Source organism: Haliaeetus albicilla, chromosome 6 (genome assembly GCF_947461875.1).
Source record: "Haliaeetus albicilla chromosome 6, bHalAlb1.1, whole genome shotgun sequence".
NCBI lineage: Eukaryota > Metazoa > Chordata > Aves > Accipitriformes > Accipitridae > Haliaeetus > Haliaeetus albicilla.
In genome coordinates this window covers 12,024,618-12,050,479 of record NC_091488.1, presented here as the reverse complement: position 1 = coordinate 12,050,479, position 25,862 = coordinate 12,024,618, and the positions used below count along the sequence as shown (strand labels likewise).

The 25,862-nt window shown below is 50.9% G+C and overlaps 1 protein-coding gene and 1 long non-coding RNA gene across 2 annotated transcripts; one reads left to right on the top strand and one right to left on the bottom strand.

Annotated features, from left to right (window-relative positions):
- Positions 1-49: 49 nt before the first annotated feature.
- Positions 50-25,862, bottom strand: LOC104312443 (cystathionine beta-synthase). Its single transcript, XM_069785040.1, is given in 17 exon segments — positions 50-1,587; positions 4,065-4,149; positions 4,904-5,012; positions 5,578-5,712; positions 6,956-7,027; positions 7,619-7,724; positions 9,337-9,421; positions 10,465-10,590; positions 11,736-11,827; positions 13,117-13,186; positions 14,486-14,617; positions 15,856-15,935; positions 17,289-17,423; positions 19,762-19,868; positions 23,765-23,919; positions 25,670-25,697; positions 25,699-25,862. Coding segments are annotated over 17 exon segments (1,779 nt in total). The 3' UTR covers positions 50-1,489.
- On the top strand, positions 14,614-22,230 carry LOC138685651 (uncharacterized). Its single transcript, XR_011325004.1, has 2 exons — positions 14,614-16,446; positions 16,583-22,230. It is a non-coding gene; the product is annotated as an uncharacterized lncRNA (long non-coding RNA).

Here is a 25,862-nt window from a genome sequence, read left to right as displayed (position 1 = left end):
ATCCTTCAGTTTGCAACAGAGTTGCTAAAATAAATACAATACAATGAGGTTGAGCTAATAAGTTTTTACTTTTTCTGGACAAATATGGTTATTACTCAAGCAAAAACTTGCAGAAGATCTGATATAGCTTGTGTCACTCAGGAAACAAAAAGCAGCGGAGACACTCTTCCTAAAAATAAATACTTCAGCATCCTATAATTTAATAAAATTCTCATACAAACTGGATTAGATTGGAAGTATGGACTAGCCACTTCTTAGCAGCAAGCCAAAATCAGAATTGGTTGTTGTCCCCTTGGAGCAGCTCCCGAGACTTATGGAAAGATTGTAAAGCTCTTTGTGTCTTTCGAAAGTAACTCCCCCAAACTGTGTTTCAATGGCACTTCAGTTTAGTCCCACAGCCCTCCTTTCACATTTGCTTTCATTTATGTTTTTTGCAGCCACGGCAAATGGCTCTTCTGACCTTCATTATCAGTTCCTGGAACATAATACTCTGACAGCAAAATTAAGGCCAACCTCTCCTTCCCCTCTACCCCTCGATAACGAGCTCTCAGGATGCATATTCATGAGATGACTGCTACGGGACACAGGGATGAAGCTGTATCCCCTCTCCCACTTACTGTGTCGTGAGAATGAGTCTTTACGCCTGGAAGGGCTTCGGTTCACTGCCCCCTCCCATGGGACCATACTCAAGGCACCCGGTGCCACCCGCTCCCCCAGAGGTGAGGAAGGTGCTTTCCAAAGGCGAGCTGCTGCTGCAGGAGAGATCGTTCCCCACTTGCCCAGCACCTCGTCCCCGTGCCCATCTCAGCCCTCGGCTGTCCCTCCTGCCCAGCTCCCCACCTTTCGCGTACCAGGGTGCCATGTCCCACCCGCTCCCCTCCTCGTGGCTCCTCTAGGGCTCTGCCTCTCCCACTCACCCCCAGGGAAGGGATGAAAAAGCTGCCCCCCCCCCCTTGGCCCCCAAACGGAGCCGGGGGGTGAGAAAGAAGGTCTCTGGGGGGGTCCCTGCAGCCCTCCCTGCGAGGGCTGGAGAGGAGCAGGAGGGTGCCGCTGCCCCCAGCCCTCAAGAGGGCTGGATCTTCTCATGGTAGAGACAGGCTTCAGCCCTGGTGGGACCAGGACAACTCGCGGAAACTACAACACCGGCAGTGCGTGTGTAGCTACTGCTAGCAAACACACCAAACCCCACGCCTGCCAAAAACTGGGTGCCCTTCTCATCCCTCCCACTGCGTTACCTCTCCAGCCCTGGGTAGCTCCATGTAAGCAAACATGGCTATTAAACGCAATTTCTTTAGTTATCTTCTCTTTAGTGATATTCTGGGTGGCATTTACTGGACAAATGGTTATTACATTACAATTTTCACCTAGTCATTTTGAGAAACTATCAGCTGGGTTGGACCAGAAAGCACCCTCAGCCGGGTGGTTCAGGCTCAGGGGGAGCAGCTGGCCCTGCCGGAGGAGCGGAGGTGGGTGCAGCCAAACTGCTGTGCTACTTCTTGTCATTTCTGCTGACAAAGGTGAGGAGGTCCATCGCTGTGACCACACCAAACACCATCTGCTTCATGAAGGAACTGCCATTGCCATTGACTGTAAGCACAGAAAATGCCAGTTTAGCGGGGAAAAAAAAAAAAAAAGAAGAAACTCCCCCCACCACAGCTGTGCAGAGGCTGCTATTTGCTTATGAAGAGAAAACTTCAATAGGGACAGCAGTTGTCTCTGCTCTGCCTCAGCAGAAATGACTGATGCAGCCTCATTTGGGTTACTGGGATAATGTCAGGGAGGTTTTAGCTGCAGGTAATGCACACCTTACCAGAGCAGGAAACTTAATTTCCCAGTTGTTTTTGCCCAACCTCTGTTCCAGTCCTGCTTCTATCACCACAAAACTTTTCAGGGCAAAGTAATGGGACTCTTTAAGAGCAGAACTTTCTGCTCTGTTCTCATAAGGTCCTACACCACCATTAATAAAACAGCATTGCAACAATTGCTTTAACTATCTGAGAAATGTTTTCTTAAATAAAAATAAAACTAGCCACCAGAGTCCAAACACGAGATAAAATGCAAGCTCCAAAGGTGTGGGAAGAAAGTAATAAATAAGGGAGTCACTGTGATGGTATTAAAACAGCAGCTCTGGAAAAGAAAACGGGTCTTGTTTGAAAACCAGAGCAAGAGGCACTGTGTACAGCTGGCTGATATTTTTTGGTGGGTACCATTTAATTTGCAGATACCATATAATTTATATCAAAATGTGATACAAATAATTTTCATTATTTTATGACGACATAGCTGAGAAAGGAAATTCTGCCTAACATTTTTGGAGAGAGAATTGGAAATGTGCATCAAAGGCAGTTTTGAGTGAGAGACTTTTGTTTGCAACATTTTGTGGAAACATAGCTGGACTTGCAAGCCAGCCTTAGAGCTGATGGGGTTTGGGGGCAGCAGGCCACGGAGATACAAGCAGAGAGGTTTGGATGTTTGCACACGGTGGGTTTTGGAGGCCCCGAGTTCAGCCCTTTGCTGGCAGTTGATACAGTGCACTATTGCATGCTGCTCACTGTAGGAATGCTTTGCATGTTCAATGTGTAAACCCATAAAATCAGTGTAATTACACCCTTCAGCTCCAATTTAGAAGACCTAAACATGGGTCTTCTGACTGCTTTTTCACGTTGCTAACATTTTAAACAAAGCAACTCCCTTGAGATAAGGCCAAATTTGTACTTCTAGAAGTTTTACGGTATAATTATACTGGAAAGATGTGTTAAGTCAGGTTTGCAGAACAGCACCTGCCACCACACCTCTTTGGGTCAGGGGAGCAACAAGGTGTGATCCCTGCTGCCATCAATGTGTCAGCAACCCTTGTGCTGACGTGGTCCACCTGCACGTGACTCTACTGAGCAGGTTTACTTCAGCAGGGAGGGGGTGGCTGCACAGCGAGTTGAGAATGAACCAAAGCTACTGATACGGCTGCTTTACTGGACTAGTCTAATGGTGCTCCCAAATTGGCAGAGCATCCCTGTACCCAGCCATGGTCCAGGTAAGGCTCATACACAGATGCCTCAGGCTGCATGCATCGGTGTGCGTTGTGCCTCCTGACTCCCAACTCATGTGCCCCTGCCACAGGGCTTACTCATGGTCCAACGCATTTGTTTTCAGCTTTCTCGACTTACTTACCCTGGACCTCCAGGGTAGGTGTCTGATAGCACCCAGCATGCAAGGCCCCTTGGGGCACACAGGCATAAGGGCATCTCTTGGCTGCGAATCCAGGGGTGACAAGTGGGAACAGGGGTGTTCAGAGAAGATGGCACAGCCTCTGGGCACGCACAGCAGAAGGTCTTTAAGCAGTGGGATGCAGACTGTGTATTTTGTTCCCTTGCACTTACATGCCTGAATTCCACCTAAGCTTTATCTAATATGCCCAAATGCTCCTTTCGACCTTGCCCTTGGGATACTAAGTCTACAGAGAGCCCTAACTTCCCCCTTGTTTCCTCTGTTGCCCACAGCCAGCAAGGCAGTGATTTGAATTCAGGGTCAAGAGACTAAATGAGTACTTGAGGCCTGAGCCTACAGCTGTGCAGCAAAAGCACTGCACCCCAAACTGCTACCTACAGTCCACCTTGGCTGTCAGAGGGGACCAAATGAAATCCCATAATGAATACCTTCCCATCACCCAAAGTGGGTTTCCATGGGAAACCACGACATGAGGGGCGGGGATGGAGCTGATGGGTGCTTCAGCGTCACCCCTGCGTGGGGGGACAGCACAGCTCCCATGGCCAGGATCTGGGAAGTGCTCCTGCAGGACACACACCCAGTAGTGTGCTGGTCCCAGGCTCCTGTAGTTAAGGCTTCCCCCTCTCCCCTCATCCCTGTGGTGTCAGGAAAAGAAATGGGTGAATAGTTGGCAGTTCCAGGGCTTTGCAGAGCCACGGGCAGGAATCCTTCCTGCAAAGGCTCAGGGGCTGCACATGTGGAGCAGCTGCGCCGATAACTACCAAGCTCAGTTTGAGAATTTCCCTTTCCCCTCTCAAACATTCATGCAAAGCCTGTGCAGTGCTTCTGCAGATACCTACACTGCATTTGCTCGTGTACAACAATAGCAAAATGGTCGTTCTCCAGGATGCAGGAAAGCTTCCCAAGGCTGTCCTCCAGGCCAATCTAAACAGGACAAAAAGAGACATTTTATGTTTCACTTTAAAGGACAGTGGTGTGGAGCCTGACTTGTGCCTCTGACTGTGGCCATGAGTGGGCAGGGTGGCACCCAGCTGGACCAAGATCAGGTGCACCTCACCCAGCGACACTGTTTTGGAGAGACGGGAGGGGATGCAGGCAATCTGCAAACCTGGCTTTGCTGTAGCTGAAATACAGCACTGTCTCTCCTCAGCCCAAAGGGCCTCCATGGGCCAGCATGAGGCGATGGCTCCAGCTGCCCTAAAGCACCATCCGTTTACCTGACTCCATCTCTGGACCATTGATGGCCATCATACCAGGCATCCCTCCCCTGCACACCCACAGGACCTGCCCTGCATCCCGTCAGAGCACGTGCCTGTTGCCCCAGCCATGCTGATTCCTCGCAAAGGCTGGGCTCTGATTTCAGAAGGTGCTGATTCCCCAGCTGGATGAAATCCTTTGACAATGTAACATTGGGAGTGGACATTCAAACACGTTGCTCCTGGTGTAAAAGCTCCGGTGTCTGAACCTCACAGGCTCAGCAGCATTTTTGCAGGTGCCTGTCCTTACTCTCACCTCCATGATGTTGCCATCACCCTCCCCACCTCTCTCTACCTTCATCTCTCTGTCTTTTTATTAACCTCTTCTCCCAGCTCCTCTCCCACCTCAGGGTGGTGGTGCACCTCTCGCCCTCTCCCCATCCCCGGACAGCAGTTGACACCAGCCACAGCCTTAGTGGTACCTTTGAGAACTGGTCGTAGATGACCTTCGTAACAGGGTCTGAGAACTGTGCGTTTCCAGCCAGCACTGAGGTGAGGGTGTTGCTGAGGGTCACCATTCCCAAAATAAGCCTGTAAGGGAACAGGGAGTTTTCCAAAAGGTCTGACCTGAGGTAGGGCACGTGTTTTATGTAGAAGCTGAACTGCTCCCCTTGAAGTCAGTGACTAAATTGCTGCTGCCGTCAGTGGGAGGCACCAGGTTTTTCCTCATGTGAGCAGGACAAGAAGATCCTTGTCCTCACCAAGCTGTTGGTTTAACAGTAGTTAAAGTCTGCTGTTGCAGTGCAGGACTTAGCAGCTGGGAGAAGGAAAACTTGTGGGCTCTCCAGTTGCTTATTTGTCTGCATTTCCCACCCAGCCCTCCTCTCTCCTCTGGCCTTCCCTTGTCTGTGCACTGATCCAACCTCTGCTGAGTCTGGTGGGCACTGGATTTGGCTTTGACTTTAACTAGCTCATTTACAGGGAATTTTCTTAATGAATCTTCACAAGGAGGCAGATGATATTTTAAAAATATGCACAACAGAATCCAACGCAAGAGCCCCATCGCTGGATCAGTAAATGGGACTTTCTCTTTAGCTTCATCATAGCTCCTTTTCCTACGTGAATGGGCACCTCCGTAACGAGCAAAAATAGTTACCCCGATTCAGCAACAACAGGAGCTTGGTCATATCCCTTCTCCTGGAGGATCTCAATTGCCTTTTGACAGCTGACCTCTGGGAGGAGAATGAGAGGGGCTGAGAGATTCAGTTTCTGCACCTTGATGTTCCACCACCTGTTGGAAGACAAATGGCAGCACCAAGCTGTTCCTCTCTCCTGCATGGCTGTGGGCCTTGCTCAGGGAAGCGAGGCCAGTAGAGATGAGACCAACCACGCAGAGATATTCTGCCTGCCTGCAAAGCTCGCCCCACTCCTATCCCCAAAGAAATAATGCTACAAGTCCACCATGGCCAGGTCTTGTTGAAGCCAAGATTTCCCTATGCCCGGTGTTCATACAACACCAGAGGCAGGGCTGAGGCCAACAGCTGGCAAGGTGCTGAGCTGTCCTGAATCCAAGGAAGTTACTGAGGGCTTCACCTCAGGCTCATGAGTGGGGAGGCCTACCAGTTTTACTTCTTTGGTTTGTATGTTTGGTCCTCAAAATGCAGCATTTGCAGCTCCTCCAGGAGAGAGCCTGGCACAGATGCTCGTGTGACTTACGAGGGACAAGCTACGCTTGTTTGCTGAGGACCACTCGTCTCAGCCCTTTGTCCTTGCAAAGGCAGGGCAATGCTTGAGGCTGCAAGGGCCAAGAGGAATTCTAACCAGGCACGAGAGGCTTTGGAAATGTATTAAGTTTTTAGGAAATATTTTGCAATAACCTTTGGTTATAGTAACCCAAACGAGCAGGCGACATCAATAATATCTGCTGTCTTTAAAGTGAGACTAGGCGCTTTCTAAACAACTGGCATTTGCCCAGCAACATGTCAACTGGCGTTAAAAGTTTGTCTGTGATTCCCTGCCTTGAGGGGACCCATGGTGTCCAAGAGACGGTTGAGTTGGTCATCTTTTCTGGCTCGGAGCTCTGGAAAGTGAAAATTTACTGTTCCCTGCCTGAAAAGACCTCCAGAGCTGTTTGAAAGGGTGCTTGCTGCAGCAGGGACCCATCTCCCCGCTGGCCTGATGGTCCTTTGAACATCAGCTGTGGAGTAGAGAGAGGAGGTTTTGAGTGGACCTAGGTGTCCACCTCAGCCGGTCTGTTCAGCAGGGTTTAGGTGGCCTGGACAATGACTGCCTCATGGGAGTGGATTGACAACTTTGGTACAGAAACAGCTCCTTTGTAGACTTTGATTGAAGAACTGGGATATCTAACCACTCAAAGGAGAGGAGTTGACATTACGGCCTCCCCAGAGGGATCTGGACTTAACTGCGTTTTTTTCTAAATACTAAAAGCTAATATATTCCTTTGAAGATAATAATTTCCAGACCCAGAAAGCTGATTCCCTTAGCACAGTTTATATTGGCGGAAATTGTCTTACCAAGGCTTGTGCTCCTGGACGTCATTTAGGAAACCATTTTTTATCATCCACTTATCATTCAAAAATTTGGACCTAGAAATCACCAACAAAGAGCGAGTCTGTGAGCCTTCCAGAAGAAGTCGTGCTTTGTTTCATGCACTAGACCATAGCACTGCCCCAGGGCTCCCATGATTTTTGCAGCTGGCTGCTCTTAGCCCCTTTTAAGGTCAACGGGAGCTACGGGTGCTCAGTAACTCTTAGAAGCATGCCAGCTATTTGCCTTCCTAACTTTAGGCATGCAAGTTCAAAAACTGTAGCTTGACTGATTCCTGCTCCGTGCAGTAAGTCAGTGACAAGAGGAAATAAAACCCAAGTGTCCCAGCACCCAGCCCCTGGTGCTTGCTATGGTAGTATGCTATTTCTCCCTGTTGTTTTGTTGTGGTTTTTTTTCCTGTGAGCTGCTCGAGGGAAATTCCCAGCTCTGGGCTCACTCCAGTTGCCATGCTGTCAGAGTTATTGGGGTGTCTCTCCAGCAACCCACACCACCTGGGTTCAGCAGTGCTAAGCTCGTGTCACCGAAGGGTCCCATGGCCCCAGCCCGGGCCATATCCAGAGAGGGAAGGAGAAGGCTATGGGATCTCCCATCCCAATGCTGGAAAGCAGGTGAGGATGCGAGAAACTCACATGTAGTTCCTGACGGAGTCGGGCAGGATGACGACGCAGCGCTGACCTTCCTTCAGGTCCTTGGCAGCCCGCACGGCGACGGACATGGCACTGCCTGAGCTGCCTCCTGGACAGATACCAAGAAGAGAGAGACAAGCGTTGGGGCTGCCCAGGCTGCAGGGCCACAGTCCCAGTGTGTGGGGCACAGAACTGCCCCAGCTAACGGCGCAGAGGCACCCAGGCAAAGCCGTAGCAGAAGTGGCATCTCGTGTGCCAGGGCAGCTCAGGACACTGGGAGTGGGAGGACAAATGGTCCCACAGCCTTGTAGGTTTTAGGGTCAGGAAGAGGTAGGGACTGAAGGGACGTGTTCATATGGTGGCTCTTGGCAATGGGCTTTTGAGGCAGCATAAGAGTCACCTTATGAACTTCAGGAACCACTTCTTGCGGTGAGTCCGCAGGCAGAACAAAGGCTGAAATACAGGAACATTCATACCACACCTCACCCTTCCTTTGGGTGAGGAGAAGACCATGCCAAATCTAGAGCTTCTGGCTGACATATTTGGCAATCAAAGATTGGCTTTAAATACATTTGAAAGACTGAAAAAACCATAAACATTACATTCATGCTTGGAATACCAGGCCAACGTGATGGGAAGACTTAAACGCTCCCTGTGTCCGTGTGCACGCATGTGGTTTGCTGCACGTAGGAAAAGCAGGTCCCTGCTTTACAGAGGCAATTCTTCCACTAGTTTGAGTACTGGAAGTCAAACACATTCCACTATCTGTGTGCCAATTACACACTGCATTCAAGGCAGCACGTATTTTACAGCAGGTTAATTAGCACTGGGTCACATTTTTCAAACAAATGAGGCAAGGCCCTGAAAAATGCAGTTCAGGGAACATGAAGCTATTCACAAATTATAGTTGAGTTCAGCAAGTGGTTTCTGTTGAAACACAGTGACTCTGTGCCTGCTAGGTTAAATCAACATTTAAGCGTTTCATTACAAATGGCCCAATCTTTTTCAAAACTCCCTGGATGTGAGCGCTCAGGACTTTTATCAGCTGTAACTACAAGCCTACGTATTGTCTGGTCCTGGATGCAAATATATAGCTATCTGCTCAGTGGCAAGGAAGGCTGAAAAAACGCTGATGCTGTGTAGAGGCTCTTAGGGTACAGGCAGGGTTTGTCTGAGGGCACCTGTTCATTTTGGAAAGCTGGTGGGATCACTTACAGCTTGTTGGCACAGGGAGAAATACTCAGTAAGAACATCTTACACTTTCTTTACTTTCAAACTTTCCTGGTCCAAACCTGGCACCTCTAGTGTGGCAACCGTTCAACGACAGAGAGTACAGCCTCGCAGAGTTGTTAGCGGAGCGACAGTTTTAGCCCACCTGTTCTGCCCCGAGTCCCATTAATCCTCTCTTCAGCCCGTGTAACACTACACCACACACAGTTAGGTCTGAAGATCCAGTTCCATGTGCAAAAGTGCTCCGGTAAGAGGAGAGTTATTGCTTCTATAATTATTGTGGCCGATGAGTCAGATCCCAGACCACGGACTCACTGCCACACCTCTGAATTCTACAGTGACCTGCACACCAGCTCGGGGTTCAGCCATTCAGCCCTGTTAACCTAGCAGACACAAAATGCAGAGAACACCTACCCCAAAGCATTTTGGTCCCGAAAGGATAAGGTTCAGAAAGTTTGTTAAGAGAAGCAACTGTTGTCATTGGTGCTTACCGCACAATAATCCTTCCTCTCTGATCAGCCTGCGAGACATGAGGAACGAGTCTCTGTCATTGCATTTATACCACTGATCAACCACCTGAAGAGAAAGCAAGAAGGTTGGGTCTTGGTGGGTTTTTTTCAGGCTGTCCCAACCCTCTGAGGCATGCCATGGTGCTGGTGCCTACAACACCTGGCAACATTGAGCTGCTTTCCACACTTGTTGAAAGCAAACGCATTTGTCAGGGCATCCTTGGTCTGGAGAGTGTGTCCTCGCTTGCAGGCACCCACTGTAGCCTTTCCAGCCAGCACCCTTTCCTTGGAGAGTTAGGGATGTCTGACAGGTCCAGAGTCAGGGTGCAGAAGAGGGAGTCGTGTTCACGATGTCCCAGGCTAGGCTACACTAATGGTCAAGATTTTGCCAGGGAAAGTCAGATCCAACTACAAAAAGGGTTTTGGGTTATTACAGGTCACAGCTCTAAAGCCATGTGCCGACAGCAGAGATGTAGTTAACACAACATCTGAAAGCAGAGAGAACCTGGGGTCTGAGGCTGTGGGGGACGTTTCTAAGAATGAGGCCAGGGGAACGCACGCAGCTTGAATTAGGGCTTTAAAGCTCTGTGCCTGGTGGCAACTGATGGACTGAGAAGAAACTTGACAAGAAGCGGTACAAGGTTCATGATCTGTTGTCTTACACGGCTTGGATCTTGTCTTCCAGCCCATAAATGGTGCGAGCTTTCTGCTGTGTGAGTGTGGTGCCTATGACAGTGAAGGCTCAGAAAACGCTAGTGTGATGAAGAGCAGCCTCAGCGCTGACCTCTTCTGTGTGATCGTAGTGAGAGAGGCACCCTCTGGACGTTGGTGAGGCTGAGCTGAGGAGGCTGGTACTGTGGCATACTCCTTGTTTGCCCCTGTATTTGCCTTCTCCTTGTAGGTCAGTTTTAATCAGGTTTACTCAGAGAGATGCTTTAGTGCTGGGGTCCCAATCCCCCCCCAGCAGCTTGTTCTGCGCTGGGAAGGTACGCAAGTAGCCTTAGGGCTGGGCCATAGCCGGGTGCCAGAGCCGGCTACATCTGAACTTGGGAGTAGGCTGGATGCAACGCCAAAGAACAGACAGAGGCCTGTCATCACATGGCTACTTACTGATCTGTCAAGGACAGTAGGGATAAAGTCATGCCCAATGCCCTCCACTTCGATCGTTGTGGTGTTCGTCCTGTTCATCTCACTGGGCAGAGCGACGATGGAGCCGTCGGGATCTACACCAATGACCTTAGAGGGAAGGAAGTTTTATTAAACCACAAGGGAGTTCAGAAATAGTCAAATACACAACTCAAAGGAAAAATTACCCACGCCTTATCAGCAAGTTTTCCTTCCCATGATATTCATTAATATGCCTATCCACTGGTGGCATGGAGACCTTCCAGGATAAAAGGGTACTGTTTCCTGCTGGCCTTTTAAATAGATCCTAGGTAGTGTTCAGCTGCTGCAGAAGTGACTGGTGGCTTAAAATGTTATCACTCTCAAGGTGTTTGTCATCACCCCTTTGGCAGAGCCTGCTGCTTCCAGAGCTCAGCCCTTAGGATAGTGAATGAATGCTCCTTAATCTGCTCCAGTGCAAAGCCAGCCAGCTAGCTCAAACCTGTGGAAACCCATAGCTACAGACATCCTTTCTGGATCTAGTCATGCTGGCTGACAGTGGCTCCTCCCTGGTTGCTTATAGCTTTATGTCTGGGCCGAGGTTGCCTCCCTCAGCACACAGCTTGAGAGGGGATGGTGACACTGCTCCACACACAGCTTCAAGCAGTCAGGGAGGTAATCTCATGCCCAGGTCCTCCAGTGCCTGGGTCCTCACCGTCTCAATTTGCCTCTGGTGGATCAGGGATCGCTCACACACTGACCACGCCAGAGAGGCAGTAACTGTCAGGCCTCCAGTCTGCCCTGAAGCACAAGCTCTGCAGAACGAGCATCTATGACTGGTGTCAACCATAAAGCAGGGAGGCTTTTGCAACGACAGATGAGAAGCACTTGCACAGTCTGCACCATTTGCAGAGCTGCCAGAACAGAACCTTTCCGCAGGCGGGTTAGCCAGGAGCAGTAATGCCGTCAGCTGGGCCAGCCACTTCTGCAGTGGATGTCTGACAGTGTCCTGCCAAGGGCAGGGCACCAGGCAGGGTGGGGATAGCGGTGGGGCTATGCAGCCTTTGACTTCTAAGGCGCTCGGATGGATCTAGGTCAAGGTGAGCGGAACACCACATTGCTTCCAATAAAAGCCAAGCTCACTGTAAAAAACCAAATAGGTGGAGACAACAACTGCTAGCTCACGTGAGCCGTGGGATTAGGCTTGATCAAAAGCACAGACGGAAAAACCCAGGGGGGCCACGGCTCCCAGCAGGCAGCCCTGCCTCCCAGCTTACCTTGCACTCTGGGCACTTCTCCTTCAGCTTCCTGGCGATGCCAGTGATGGTGCCTCCTGTGCCAGACCCAATCACCACCATGTGGACCTTGCCTGCAGGTCAGGGAAGAGAGAGGCTTGCGGGGACTCAGCACGGTCTCCAGCACGGTCTCCCCTCTGTTCAGGACCCTGCGCAGATGCAGAGCCCCTGTCCTGTGTCCCTCGGCTGCTAGAACCCCATGTGCGGAAAGGACAGGCAGAGGTCATGCTAGCGGCCAAAGTGTGGTCCTGTGAAGAAGCTCAGGTGAGCTTGCAGGATCTGGGCACAACTGATCCTGCCTCAGTGCAAAGGGTTGGAGGTGACCTCCAGGTCTCCCACTGGTCTCCACGATTTCTGCATCTTTGGCATCTACTGGCTTAAGGGGGAGGGAGTACCTCAGCCCTTCCAGCCCTTTCAAACCACACCACATCGAAGGAAAGCACGCACGTGAATAGCAGCATGTATCAATAACAGGCGCAACTTTTCAGCTAGCGTTAGCATCCACAGCGGAGAGGTGGCAGAGCTCTGCCCTGGCACCCGTGTTGGTCAGATGTAGTCCCACCAGCATCAGTGAAATTATACTGATTGAGGACTGGTAGGAGCAGAATCAGTCAGGCCTTCAGAGCCTTATGCTGCAACTGCATTGGGAAAAGGGGACTTGTAAGTCACTGCTGGCAGCGAGCAGGAGCAAAGCTAAACATTGCAGTGGAGGGAAGGCTGGGACTCTCTTGTTCCTGTTGCTACCCAACTGCTTTACTGTTATGATAACTGCTCTCCAGTTAAAACCCTTGAGTCCTGTTTACATTTTGCAGCGCTCCCAGTACTGGCAATAAATTTCACTTCTATTTGCACAGACATGGACTGGGATAGTCCTTTATCCTCCCCCAGCTGTCACATCAAATGTCATTAGGCTGTGAAGTTTCAGTCTGTTTTGATTTGCAAATGAGTGTGCTGGATCAGACGCGGCCTGCCATGCCCTGATGGATTTATATTCCCCAGTGACGCCTCTTGGGCAATTTTGCTTTCCCGGCTGACAGGTCGCAGAGACGTTGTAGCCACCAAGAGACGGGTTCTTCCTCCTCCGGTACAGCCTGAATTTGTTAAGCCTCTGGTCTCCTCCCTCAGGCTTTTGAAATGGGAGGCCATGGCAGGGAAGCCCTGCAGGCTCAGGTGTATCTGGAGTGGATCATGAGAAGTCGCTACACTCTGCGTGTCAGTATTATCAAGGGTGTCTTCACTTACAGAGGCCCTTCTGGCCCTTTCTAGACATGTAGGTCAATAAATGATGTAAAATAAACCTCTCGGAGAGGGCTATAGCCCTCTGCACACTCTCGGCACGTAGAAACAACAGCGCAGACGGTACCTTCACACTGCTCCAGGATCTCCTCAGCTGTGGTGTCGTAATGAGCCAGGGGGTTGCTTGGATTTCGGTACTGTTTATTTCAACAGAGAACAGCATGAGTTACTGTGTGAAGTGTCGGTCAAATACCAAACTAGCAGTAGCTCCTGACAAGCTTTACCCAAAGCATGCAACTGCCCCCTCCTCTCCCAGTGAGGGGTGGACTGCAACCCGGCCAGGCCAGGTCACAGGTATTCCTCCTGGTTGTCACTTTGGGACAGAATTCCAAGGACACTTGGGATTTGTCCACACTGGAAGATTAAACGTGCCCACAAACACTCACTCTCTGGCACTTGGTCCCCTTTCGGTGTGGGGACGGTGCGGCTGTCCCATATGCTGCATTGCCAGGTTTTGTGGGGTCTGCTGGTTTTGTTAAAGCCCTAGCTGCCAGAGGGAGACTATTGCCTCTGTATTTTAGCTATTGCTTAGATAGAAGCATTTTAACCTTTTCTGTTGCCTCTGAAAAGTTGAAAACACAGCCCCGCAATGCTCCTAAAAAGCTCAGAAAACAAACCAAACCAAACCTCCTCAAAAGCCATATTAGAAAACTTTTCAAGTATCATATATATATATATATATATATAAGTTATATATATATAATTTTGAGAGCTGCTTTGTCATTTAGGGGCATTTGTGGTTGGCAGTGCAGCATGTTAGGTGGCTGGGAACTCTGGGCCAGAGTAGTTGTCCTACTTGTCCAGAGGGGTTTACCACGGGGGTTACACAGGTACAGCACTGAAATGTGTGCAGCCCCACGTTCACACCCGTAGGCCAGGCTGCTTCTGAAAAGTGTATTCAGACATTGAGCTCCCTTTTTCTTAAAAGGAAGGAGCTTCCCTGACTTTTCTGCACTACAGGGGCTCCCTACTCGCTATAGGGATGTCTTTCTGCAGTGGGGTCAGACCGAAGGGAGAAGTGCCCTCCTGTACAAGACCCAGTGCTGCAGGAACTGCTGGCATGAATCATCAGTGTTTGCCCTTTACAGCATGAGGCATATTTTTGAGGCAAAGCAGAGGCTGCTAGCCAGGCATAAAAAGTGATTTTATTTTAGGTCAGAGTTAAATCTGAAGCAATTCGAGGAGTCTTTGAATTGTGCAACAAAACCCAGCCTCGCCCACATCCAGGCTTTGGCAGAAGTATTACAGGTTTGGAAGTGTCCCTTATTTTGTTTCTGCCACCCCGTGCTTTAGAGAGGAGAGATTAAGTTTCAAACGCCATAAAATGCTGACGAAATCTGCCTCCGTTGCCAGTCTGAATGAAGCCCCCAAACACAGGCACACTTGGAGCACTTGCTATAAACTGGAAAGAGAGTCAGTGGAGGAAAGGCATTTACCTGGTCCAGGATGTGAGAGTTTGGGATTTCACTTTTCAGCTTCCACGCAACACGAATGTTAGACTCCGGGGCATCAAAACGGGTGCACGGGGTCCTCACGATTTCAACACCCAGCGCCTTCAGAATATCGACCTTTGGGAGGCAAGAGAGTAGATGTAACGCAACTGATCCCATGTAGCGATGGTAATCCGAACCTGCGGGCTCATGGCAGTGTCAGATGCCAGAGGAGCTTTGCATGCGGGAGACATTTAGCATTTGGAGATACAATGTCCGATTCTCAGTTTTACTATCTCTGACATCCTCCTGGCACCCGGGGCCTCCTGCCTGAAGCTGGCACACAGATTCTAACCTGGCCTCATGCCCTGTCCTACTCGGAGGGCAAGCTGGGGACACGGCGGAGGTAGGTAACACTGCGCTGCTCCTTCGTGCTTGGGGAAAGGGGCAGAGAGAACCGGGGCAGGGAGCAGGTCTCCTGCGTGCTGTGGTCTGAGTTCCCACATGCAAGGAGGAGGTCTTAAAGCTGTCTTTGCCCCAAGTCTCTTCTCTCCCCTCTCCAAGCACAGGGAAGGAGCAACTACAAATGAGCCTTAAGGTATTAATCCACTGGGAGATGCAGTTGTTGGGGGGAGAGGGGGTCAAAAGAGAAGGGTGGGTGAGTGTTGGGGTGGCTGGAGATGAAGCCCATGGCAGCTGGAGGTGGCATTTGATCCCGACTGAGCTTAAGTGAGATTTAGGTTGAAATGAGAGTGGTGCTTTGGAGAAGGGCTCCGTTCTGAGCCAAGTCAGGGTCCAGGTCTGGCTTCACTGGCATGACTTCAGCTGAGCAGTTTGTGAGACTTTTGGCTCCCCAGGGCAGAGATTTCTGCCATCTCCGGGACAGCAGTTTTACCTGATAATCAGCTCTTGTGCAAGTGACTTGACTTCCACCATCTCAAGAAAGCAGCTCAGACAACCGTAAGTGTCTCCAGGTTAAAGAAAACCGTAGAGACACAGGGAGACCAAGTCACACATCAGGTGTCAGAGGGGAATTTAGCAGGACAGGCACCTGCCTGCCTCTCCTCCACTCCGTCCGGCCCTTGTCCTCACTGACAGCAGATCCTGCTCCATTTCTCTGCAGCCATGCACTGTGTTTGCTAACATGTGACCCCAGCTGCACCGCTGACACTGGATAATCAGCCAGGCCATCACAGTGTGCTTTTTTTTCATCAAGAGGACATCTTCTGAATAACTACAGAGCTATGTCAGTGTGCGCGGCAAGGCTCGTTACCCTTTAAAGGAGAGGGCACTCCATCTCTAGAAAGGGAGAGGCAGAGAGAGACAGGGAAGGAGATGTTCCCCGGCTGCGGGGCAATACCGTACAGAGCTCTGACCTTCTCCATGCTCATTTTCTCCGGCAAGACAATGATGCAGCGGTAACCTTTCACTGCAGCTACCAGTGCCAGCCCGATTCCTAGGTGGTGGGGAGGAAAGGGAATTGGTTGACAACAGCGTTTGGCAAGGCCAACTGACATGCGTTGCTTCCTACAGTCCTCTCTCCCACCGGTGAACGTAACCTAGAAATGTTCACCGACGAGCTACAGGTGAGGGCATCCTCCACGAGCCTCTCGTGATGAGCCGGGAGTGCCAGGGAGCGTGGGAGGATGCGGTAACAGGGGAGCCGAGCTGCAGTATCCCTCTTGTTCGCAGGAATCTATTAGTGTTCCTCTTCCTCTGTTTTCCAAAACACGGGAGAGAGGTGATTTTGCTTCAGGAGTGCCTTCCCCTCCCCCTCAAGTGATGTCAGTGGAGGGGGACGGGACGGGACACCCACGAAGTTGCACGAGTCACCCAGTGACGAGCAGGCAAAGGAGACGTCTGCTCCAATTTCACTGGGGGTGATGGATGGAGCCAGCTGCTCCCCAGCTAGAGGAGGAAGGTGAGGCTGGAGCAGTGTGTCCCTGCGAGAGGCTGTAGGGAGGATGGTAGTGCCCCGGGTGGGCTGACAGCCAGCACGAGCCACCTGGGGAACAGCCCCTTGGGGACACACAGGTCCCCTCACCCCCGTGTCTGAGGGGGGGGCTGGCTCTGAGGTGCCTGCAGCAATGAGCCAGTAAGGAGCAAAATTCCTGGAGCTGAGCCCCACTCTGCGTGGGGAGTGCCCTGAGGGATATGGCCTCAACTCCGTCCAGAGCACCCCAACAGCCTCTCTTGTGCCTTTTTGCAGGAAAGCACGCTATGCACATACAGGTGTGTCCCTGCCGTGGTGGGGATGCTGGTGCAGGGAGCAGTAAAGGGACATGGAAACTTGTGCTGATGGTCCTGTGCAGGCTGCAAAATAGCAGGGGGGCTCCTCTGTTGTCCCCTCTCATCTTGTACCCCACCACAATCTAGTGCCTGAGCAGGATGACAGTGACAAGAAAAAACCCCAGATGATTTATTTTCCAGCCCGTCAGGGAAACCCCCTCTGGGAACCTCTTAATATTCAAGAGCTTCCCAGCCTGAAAACACGTGGGATTGCCCCAGCTCCTCCAGCTCCTGAGGCTGTTCGCCTTGCCACAAGGCAACCTGCCATGCACGCCCGTGCAGGCGTGGGACCCTCACAGGCCCCCCGGAATTGCAGCAACGAGGCACCTCAACACCCCAGGATGCCCACGGCCACCAGGAGGGGAGCCAAGGGGAGGACAGAACCAGGGCTGTGGGGCCCAAAGCTGACCTTGTAACTGCAAGCGCAAGAGCTCCTCGAATCCCTGCCCCCTCCTGCAGCTCCTCAGAAATGCCACCCTGCCCAGTACCCACGCGGGGGGAGCATCCCTGCCCTTCCCACCTGTGTTTCCTGAAGTGGGTTCAATCAGTGTGTCTCCTGGTTTTATAACCCCAGCTCTCTCTGCGTCTTCCACCATCCTCAGGCTGATGCGGTCCTTCACGCTTCCCCCTGCGTTGAAGTACTCACATTTTGCCACTGGAAATGAAAGGGGAGGCTCTGTCAGGGACAAGCTACAGCTGGGAGCACCAGCTCCTTGCTCCCCCAGCCCTCTTTGCAGTCATTTGAGGACACCCATTCCTCTGCTGCAGGATGGTCCTTTGCTCAGGGGACCACATCCACCACCTGCTTACAGGGTGCCACAGCTTGTCATGGGATTTCCCATCAGCATACCTGCCCATAGTCCATCTTTCCCCCACGTTTCATCTACCTGCAGCACCCTGAAGGCAGCGGGCAGGCCTGGTTAGTCCAGGATGGGTTTAAAATCAACTGGATGTACAGTGATTGCTAGGTGGAAGGTCCAACCCTGGTACAATACACCTTGCTGCCCTGCCTTGAGGACTCCTTTCCGAGCAAGGCACTGACAGGGTTAACAATGAGATGTCACGGTCTTCCCTGGGGCATGGCAGTTATTAACAGGTATCTAAAAAGGGTCCCTTCTGTAGGGTTGCTCTGTAGTTCTGAATGGGGTGCCATAAAGAAAAACAAACAATAAAAAAGCACTTTCAAGTCAGCCAAAATTATAATTTCTTCACTGAGCTACCAAAAAACCAAGTAATGGAGACTTCCCAAGGCATGCTCAAACTGCAAGGCACACCTCAGTTCCTAATCAGGTCCTCCACACCACCAACGCTCGGGGCAGGACTCTTCTTACTGAGGTTTTGATGAACATCTACATCTGAACTGATGGTACTGAGCTCTGTTTTATGGACAACAGGGAGAAATAGGTACTTTCGGGGTGTCATTCACTTCATCTTAGCAGAGACAGCTGCTTGAGGCTGAGAAATCAACCTGATACTTGAGCAGCCGGAACGGGGGAAAAAAATCTTGCGCTCATCATTACATTTTATAATGCAAAGTGCCGAAAATTCAGCTACACATACAACCCTGGAGGCACAGAGGTTATGAGGTAATCACATCCAACCGTAACTGCTTCCTCGCCGCAGCAGTGCTGCCAGCATTCCTACATTTGCTCGGTAAGAGGCTCCGTGCTGACCTGCAGCTCAGAGAGGACCATGTAGCTGCTCTGCCTGTCCTGCTCCCCTTCCCCTCCTGCACCAGGGGAGGGAGACACCATCCCAGCAAATTGGGTCTCCCCAGCTTCCCCGCTGCTGGTTGCACCAAATCCTAAGGCGCCTGCCCCAGCGAGACATCCTCCAAGGGACAGACTGCTTCAGAGGTGGACCAGAGATTGCGGACCTGTCCTCCTGCCTCCACCACCTCTGTTCCACGGATCCCCACCGTCCCCCGAGGTCTCATTCTGGGAAGAGAGAGGCGGTGCAACGTAGAGGTTGCAGGGTGAGCGTTCAAGTCGTTCTTTCTTACCCAGCTATGTGACACTCCTGACTCTTACTGCCTCTGAGACATCTGTCCTTCCACCCAATTTGGCTGAAATTAATTAATAGGGTTAAAAGTTATAGGAAAGGAGACTGAAAACTCCATATGCACAGAGATATCCTAATCTTATCATCCTTATGTCCGTAGGAGACCAGGCTAAAAGTAATCCTTACATGAGATAGCATCAGCCCTACGCTGACATCCCCTCAGGGGGGAGGACTTGGGTCCTGCTGGAAAACCTGACCCTGCAGCCAGCGCCTCGGTCTGGCTTTTAGCACCAGGGCCTGGCACGCCTGTCGCTGACAAACCCAGCTGTCTGCAGCCCCTGCTGCTCTGCCCGGGGCTACGTTTTGGGAAGGTCCCCAAAAGAAACTATCGCTGCCCCTGGGGCAGTGATGCAGAGCGCCTGGCCCAGCTCCAGCTGAGCTGGCGGAGGTGATGCCATGGCAGAGCAGAGTCCTCCCTGCGTGGGAGCTCTGCCTGGCGGCCAGGGGCTGCGCTGGTTCTTGTCCCCTGCAGCCCAAGCTGCTCCCTCTGCCCGGGCAGGCTGCGGGAAATGTGCCACCATGCCCTTCGCCCCGTCCCAGCCACCACGTTTCGGGAAGGCTCGGCCGGTCTCTCCTGCACACGCCACGTGGTACCCCGGGTGCTGCAGCATCCCTGCCCGTTGCCGTGATGCCATCCACCCATCTCCAAATTCAGCCCAGCTCTGGTCTGAGCTTATGCCGCAGTTATTTGGGAAGAGAGATGCCTCCACCACCATTCCCCCTCCTGCTCACTGCAGCTTGGAACCATCCCGTTTGGTCTGACAAATGGCTGTGGTGTAACCTAATAAGCGGGAGTACCCAACACGTTGCCACATCTGGCCCTCCCCATCTGTGCTTGCTCTCCACAGAGCCTCTTCTGAAGCCCCCCTGCAGCACCGCCCCTCACCCTCACCTCGTGGCATGGAAAAACCTGGTGGAAAGGGGACACTCACAGAGCTCACACTTGAGCCCATAGGACTTCCCAATCTTGTTGACTCGGACCATTGGGGTGCAGCCAATTTTCTTCAGGATGTTGGGCAAGATCTTTGTTTCTTCTGGCCTGAAATAATGCAGGGAAAAAAAAAAGAAATACGTCACATCAAAGCAACTGTTATGCAACAAGAATCAAGATAAAATCTAAGGGAGGTTTCAGCAACTTTAGAAAGGCTGCCAAGGGACACCCCAACCCCAAGAGTAAAGGTCCCCATCGACAATTAATGGCAGCAGGAACTAGTTATGGTTTTCCATCACTCTTACAATGAGTTATTAGCTCTTTTGCATAAAAAATAAGGTAATTAATTTTCAGGGCTGTTCTGAAATGTCTCGTTCTGCAAGGCCCTAGGCCAGGCCTGTAACTAAGTGAAATGAGAAGAGCTCACAAGCCTTGGGATTCTATGTAGTGGGTGAGAAAGCCAGAAAGCCGTGCACAATACAAGGCTCCTCCTCTTTCCTCCATCCTACCCAGCACCACCTCTGCTTTTTGCATTATCAGCTGTCTCTGGGCCAACTCCTTCTTGCGTGGCCAGGACTCCCAGACGTGCAAGGATGGCTCCAAGCCATCAGAAAGGCCCAAGCCACAGAGGACTCTGGAGGGTTTTTGCAAATAATTAAACTGAGCTCTTTGATCAACGCAATCCAGCCTCCCAGTTTCGCTAGTCTTTGTCAGACTCCAGCCGAAGCCAAGAACCACGTCACAGCAATTGCAACCAGAATGGAAAAGACTTGTTTGCCCGACATGCAACTGAACGCATCTTGCCACGCAGCCAGGGAACTCGTGTCCTTGATCTTTTTAAAGGACAGAGGGAAAAGAGTGATGAGGGCTGTGTTTATTGGGGCCACAAACACATTGCCCCTGGTTGATAGCCAGCACGTCTCTCTCTGAGTGGGGTGAAAAAGCCCCACTCCCTCACTGCTCAGCTCTCCTTTGCACAGCTCTCCCCTACTATCATCCTTTGAACCTTGAACCCAAGTTATCCTTGTCTGCTATCGCAGCTAGGCAGATGGCTGTCTGCTGACAGAAAGTCCATATGTTGCAGGGATGACATGCTGATTTAGTTAAAGACACACACACCTCCCTCCAGGTTTTGCAAGCGTGATATAAACACTTCTTGCTTTGCAAGAGTACAGGGGTAGTGGTTTAGTGCAGGTCTTTACTACCAAAAGGAGCCAGCCTCCTTACATCTCAAGCCCAGAAGTGATGGAGTATTACACGCCTGCTGTTACCTCTCCCTCCATGGAAAGTGTTACTGTGCACATTGCAATCTCTATTGAGTGCTGGTAAATGTGAGGCATTAACTCAATAAATGAGCTTCCTCCACAGCTGCAGTCATTTTCCATCTGCTCTAAAAGCCACCAAAACGCTCAGTGGGGCTGAGCCATGGCACGAAGAGACTTCAGCTCCTTCGGGCAGCATTTAACTAGAGCCTGGTTTTCCAGAGAGCGACCTGCATATTACAGTACACATCTAGATTGCAGGACATCAGCTCGAGAGAAGAAAGATAGGCCATTTATTTACCTTCAGCTAGTAACTGTAATTGTGGAAAACGAGATGCTACCGTGCCCTTCGAACCGCAGCGAGGCATGATGTGGTGTGGTGAGGTGCTGTGCAGCCCTGGGGTCTGCAGTGGTGGAGCCTGGCGAGGGGACAGGGAAGGGGAAGGCAACCTGTGCCACCTTGTGTGCTGGGATGAGCCTTACTGGGGGGGCAAAGGTGGGAACCAGAAACCAGACTGCTCTTTTGCACTGCTACCAGCTACCCTCCCCTAAAAAGACTAGCTTTTCTCTCACTCTGGGGCAAATTTTCTGCAGTTCCTATCGAATTCCTTTCCTAATCACTACCATATTTTACTATAAGAATAATAGCCGCATGGTCAGCTCCCTCCCCCAGCTGCATGAGCTCTGCGCCTGTGTGCTTGAAGGCAGCAGGTCTATGGGGATACAAGGATCTGTGGCAAATGCCTTTGGTGCTCCTAAAAGATGTGGTGGGGACACTCTAGTCCTGCAGCTGCTGGTATCAGTTCAGGATCGCAGCAGACAAGGACGGTTTTTCTCCAAGATTTCTGCTTTTGCTCATGGCATGTTATTCTATAAGGTGTCCAGGGGAAAAACAGTCCTGGCAAACCGAGTGATTCTTGCTGAGGGTATAGCAGGCCAGAATTGGCTCAAGGGATATCAGAACCAGTCTACCTCCGTATCTTTGGGAAAACTTAAATAATTAATATTCTTAATTAAAATAACATCTTGCCTTCTCCCTCCCCCGCCATTCTCTGCTTCTATCCCCCAAACTCAATCAGGTTTCACACAGGAATCTCAGAAAGTCCAGAGGTTTTTGCTACCTTGGCCGCCATCTGTGGTTTACCCAGAGCAGAGCAAACCAACCAACCCCCTCCATGCACTTCTGCAAAGTCAAAGAAATTATGTGATGTGTCCCAGTGTATTTTCTTCACTGCTATATGGTGGGTTATGTTTCAGTCCCTGCCCCAGAGATGCTGCAGCCAGACCCCATCCCCAGGTTGCTGCCCAATTCCCTGGGGCTGGGGCTGCCCCGGTGCCCCCCCAGGCTGCCCACCTCCTGGCTGGGGGGTGGGATGGGCACTGGTCCCCACCTTGCTGCCCTGTGGCACCCAGATGCTAAATTGCTAGGACCCAAAAATGTTACCCTGCTCAGCATAACTGAGAAAAACCAAAACAAAACAGCTTGACTGAAAAGAGCTGATCCTATCCTCAGGTGCTAGCTGCAGGGATTGCACCAGGTGAGTGCCTGGATGCGCGTTTGCTGGACCAGCTCTGGGGCTGTGGACCCCGCTCCTCCCTCCTTCATCTGCCAGACCCAGAGGCTGTCATGGGCTTCACACATGCCGGTGGCTCTGCTCTGGCCGTGTCCTGCCTGGCAGGTGGTATGAAGCTCCCCCAGCCGGCTCCCAGCTGGCAGGCGTCCATGCGGAGCAGTGCCGCACCTCCCATGGGCTCCGGTTCCTCACATGATGGAGCTGAATTCATGTTTTACATCTTTGGCACAGCAGGGACGTGTCCACAGTTCCCCTGACATTTATGGGACAGCCTTATCTTTAATAGCTCGGCTGGGTCTGGTTTGCTGGGCCATTAAAGCACCTCTCTTCAAGTCTAGTCTGGGCGCTTTGGCAGGCTTACCTCACCCTGGGAGGTCACCCACTGCTGTGAGGACGAGAACCGCTCATAGCAATCACTTTGCTTTGCACTGTGCTCTTGGGTTGCTTACCCAGAGTAGGCAACCTCTGCGTGGGCCATTTTCTACTTATTTAAAAGCCCGGGCCTTGGTAATCCATTTTCGTGAAGGTGTCCTAGCCATCGGTAAAGACATTGCTAGTACATTGAAATCTTCCTACACACAGCTTCAGACTGTTTGAATGAACAAGGGCAGCCAAACTGCAGCCCTTTTACTGATTACTATATGGCCGTTACTGACTGTGCTGTACAATGGGATGGGTGCAAGAGCTTTGGGGTATATGCATGCATTACGCTACAGCCAGGAGAGCCATTCCTGCACCTCCTCGAGTCCCTAGCAGTCGGGAGTGCCTTCACTTCTGCTGTGCAACACCAGACCTCACGGAGTTCACTCTGCAGAAGCGTACAAGTCCCTGGTTGAAATCTACCTCTGAAATATGTTCATCTTCAGTCTTCTAAAATAAGAGGCAACAAACTAGCGGATGTTTTCAGACATGTGCTGGAAAACACAGAGCTGAGCCCTGAGCCAGCCACATCTTTCCGCAAGATTAAAGGGAGTGAGAAAGTTCTTCCTGGAGAGGAGATACCAGGTGGGGTTTGCTTTCTGGAAAATAAACCATCATTAACGTAACATATTGTCAAACTACTGACTTCTGGTCATGACCATCCTGGTGTAACAATAATACTTCTTCTTCAGAAAAAGACACTGAGCTGTCTGCACTCTGAAATAACCAGCATGAAGGAATTACTTACAAGGGCATGCAGGAGTGTGGAGACTTGGTGGCAGGTGTTGCAGCTGTCCATGTGCACTTACTGGGCAAGTTGGGAAGAATCCACGTGCTGTCGGCTTTGCTTTCCTGACTCCCCATGCAACTGCTGTTCATGAGCAGGCATGTCTTGGTCAGCTCCTGTGTTGTGGAAATAGAGACCCACAGTCACCTGGGAGGAAAAGCGGGCAGGCAGGCACCTGAGCAAGAGTTGTCAAAGGCAAGAAATTACATTTGGGTGTGAAGACAGGGTGGCCAGCCTGCATGGGGCATCCCTACCAGCATTTCAAAAACCCAATTCTAACAGATGCATAAAATTGCTCTTTTGGAGTGGTATACTAGACCACGTACATGGTAAACCATCATCTGGCCACCATCTCTAGTAAATCTTCCCCTGCTCTAACATACATTGAAGCATCCCCTCCACTAGAAAATTTAGTGCTCTGTATTTAATTATTTGCTCAAAAGCACTATTTTTCACCCTAGCAGTGAAGAAACTGCAGATAAGTCTACCCAGCAATAATTTGAGAATACTTGTACAGTGGTAGCGGGCCTCAAAGGGCCTGAGGACCCCCCTGCTCTGGCACCTGAGTTTATTAAAAGTGAAAAAAGAGAATCGATAGAAACAAAACATCAGGAAAGGGCAGCAAAGGGGTACAGAGCAAGTTCCACAGTAAAACAACTTAAATAGAGGAGGAATCATCAGACTGGAAATGAGACAGGTGGCTGGTAGTGACAAATCCTGGGGGATCTGGAGAAGGTGACTGAGAAACACTTTTTTTGTTTCTCAGCACCAAATAATAAGGCAAAATGAAATTATTGGGAACAGCTATAGGAGCAGAGCAGGTAAAAGTGGAACCATAAAAGGGTTAAACAAGTTTGCAAAGGTCAAGTTCTTTAGTGACTTTTAAACACATTGGCTCTAATGGTACCTGTGCTCTGTGAACATGGTAATTTGCTGTGCTGGTTTCTCTGTGTTGCTGGTGCATATGCAGAGAAAAGGAGGCTGGTTTTATAGTTTATTCTCAGCATTTGCTACTGACCAATAGCAGAAACAAAGGTTACATGGAAGGTTTGGTGTGATCCTCTCTGCAATTCATCAGCCACCTTTTTGTGCTAATGAAACCAGCCACAATGAGAAAAGACACATGATTTTGGTAACTGGAAGTTTCTTTTCTGGCTTGTTCACAGAATGACTTTGCCTTGATTCAGCCTTTGTTGAATACAGGGATCTTGCAGCTCAGTAGGGTCATGGTTAGAGACTTGTGTCTTACTTCGGTTGAGGGTGAAAGTTGGTGTTGACCTGCTTGTTGTAGCATAGCCTGTCCCGTCTTCCTACACTACTGTGGTGGTGCATTTTGCAATTAGAGCAAGTGTAATGCTCTCATAAACTTTACTGTGGTAGAAATTCTCCAGGGCGTGATCACGGTGTTGGACCTTCCTTCCACATTTAACTTCAGATTGAGAACAAAGACGTAATTTCGAAATTCGGTAGAACCAAACCAGCGACACAAAGAAATACCCCGTTTCTAAACGCAGAGGACCGCCTGCAGAAGGACCAGGCCTGCTGCCACGTGGAGGGGAGGTGATGTGGGAAATCCCCTCTAGCTCCTGCCCCGGGGAGGGAATTCAGGCCGCTGACAGGAGGATGCTGGAGCCAAGGTGCACAGCACAGATAGCGGAGGCCAACAGGTCTGCGGAGCACCATCTTCATCCCAGGCCATAAAGCCACCGCTCTGCCCGTCCCGGACACGCGGGCTGCCTGCAGTGCTGGCAAAGCCCAGCTGACTCACAACGGCCAGGCAAGCAGCCAGCAGGCTGTTATGGCTGGGTCCTGATTAGCTAATTAATTTGTGGCTCGACATGTGAGCCCAAGGGCAGCCTTAATTACCATTTCTGCCATCCTTCTGCTCGTTTGCTCTTTTCACCCACTTGGCAGGAGCTTCTCTGAAGCAGGACGGCGGCACTACCTGAGGTCGGCACCGTGCTTTCCCGGTTGTTTCCCCACCGGCTGGGCGGACGGGGCTCTGGTTCGCTCCCTGAGTGTTGGGCTGTCTCTGAAACACAGAAATACACCACACCAT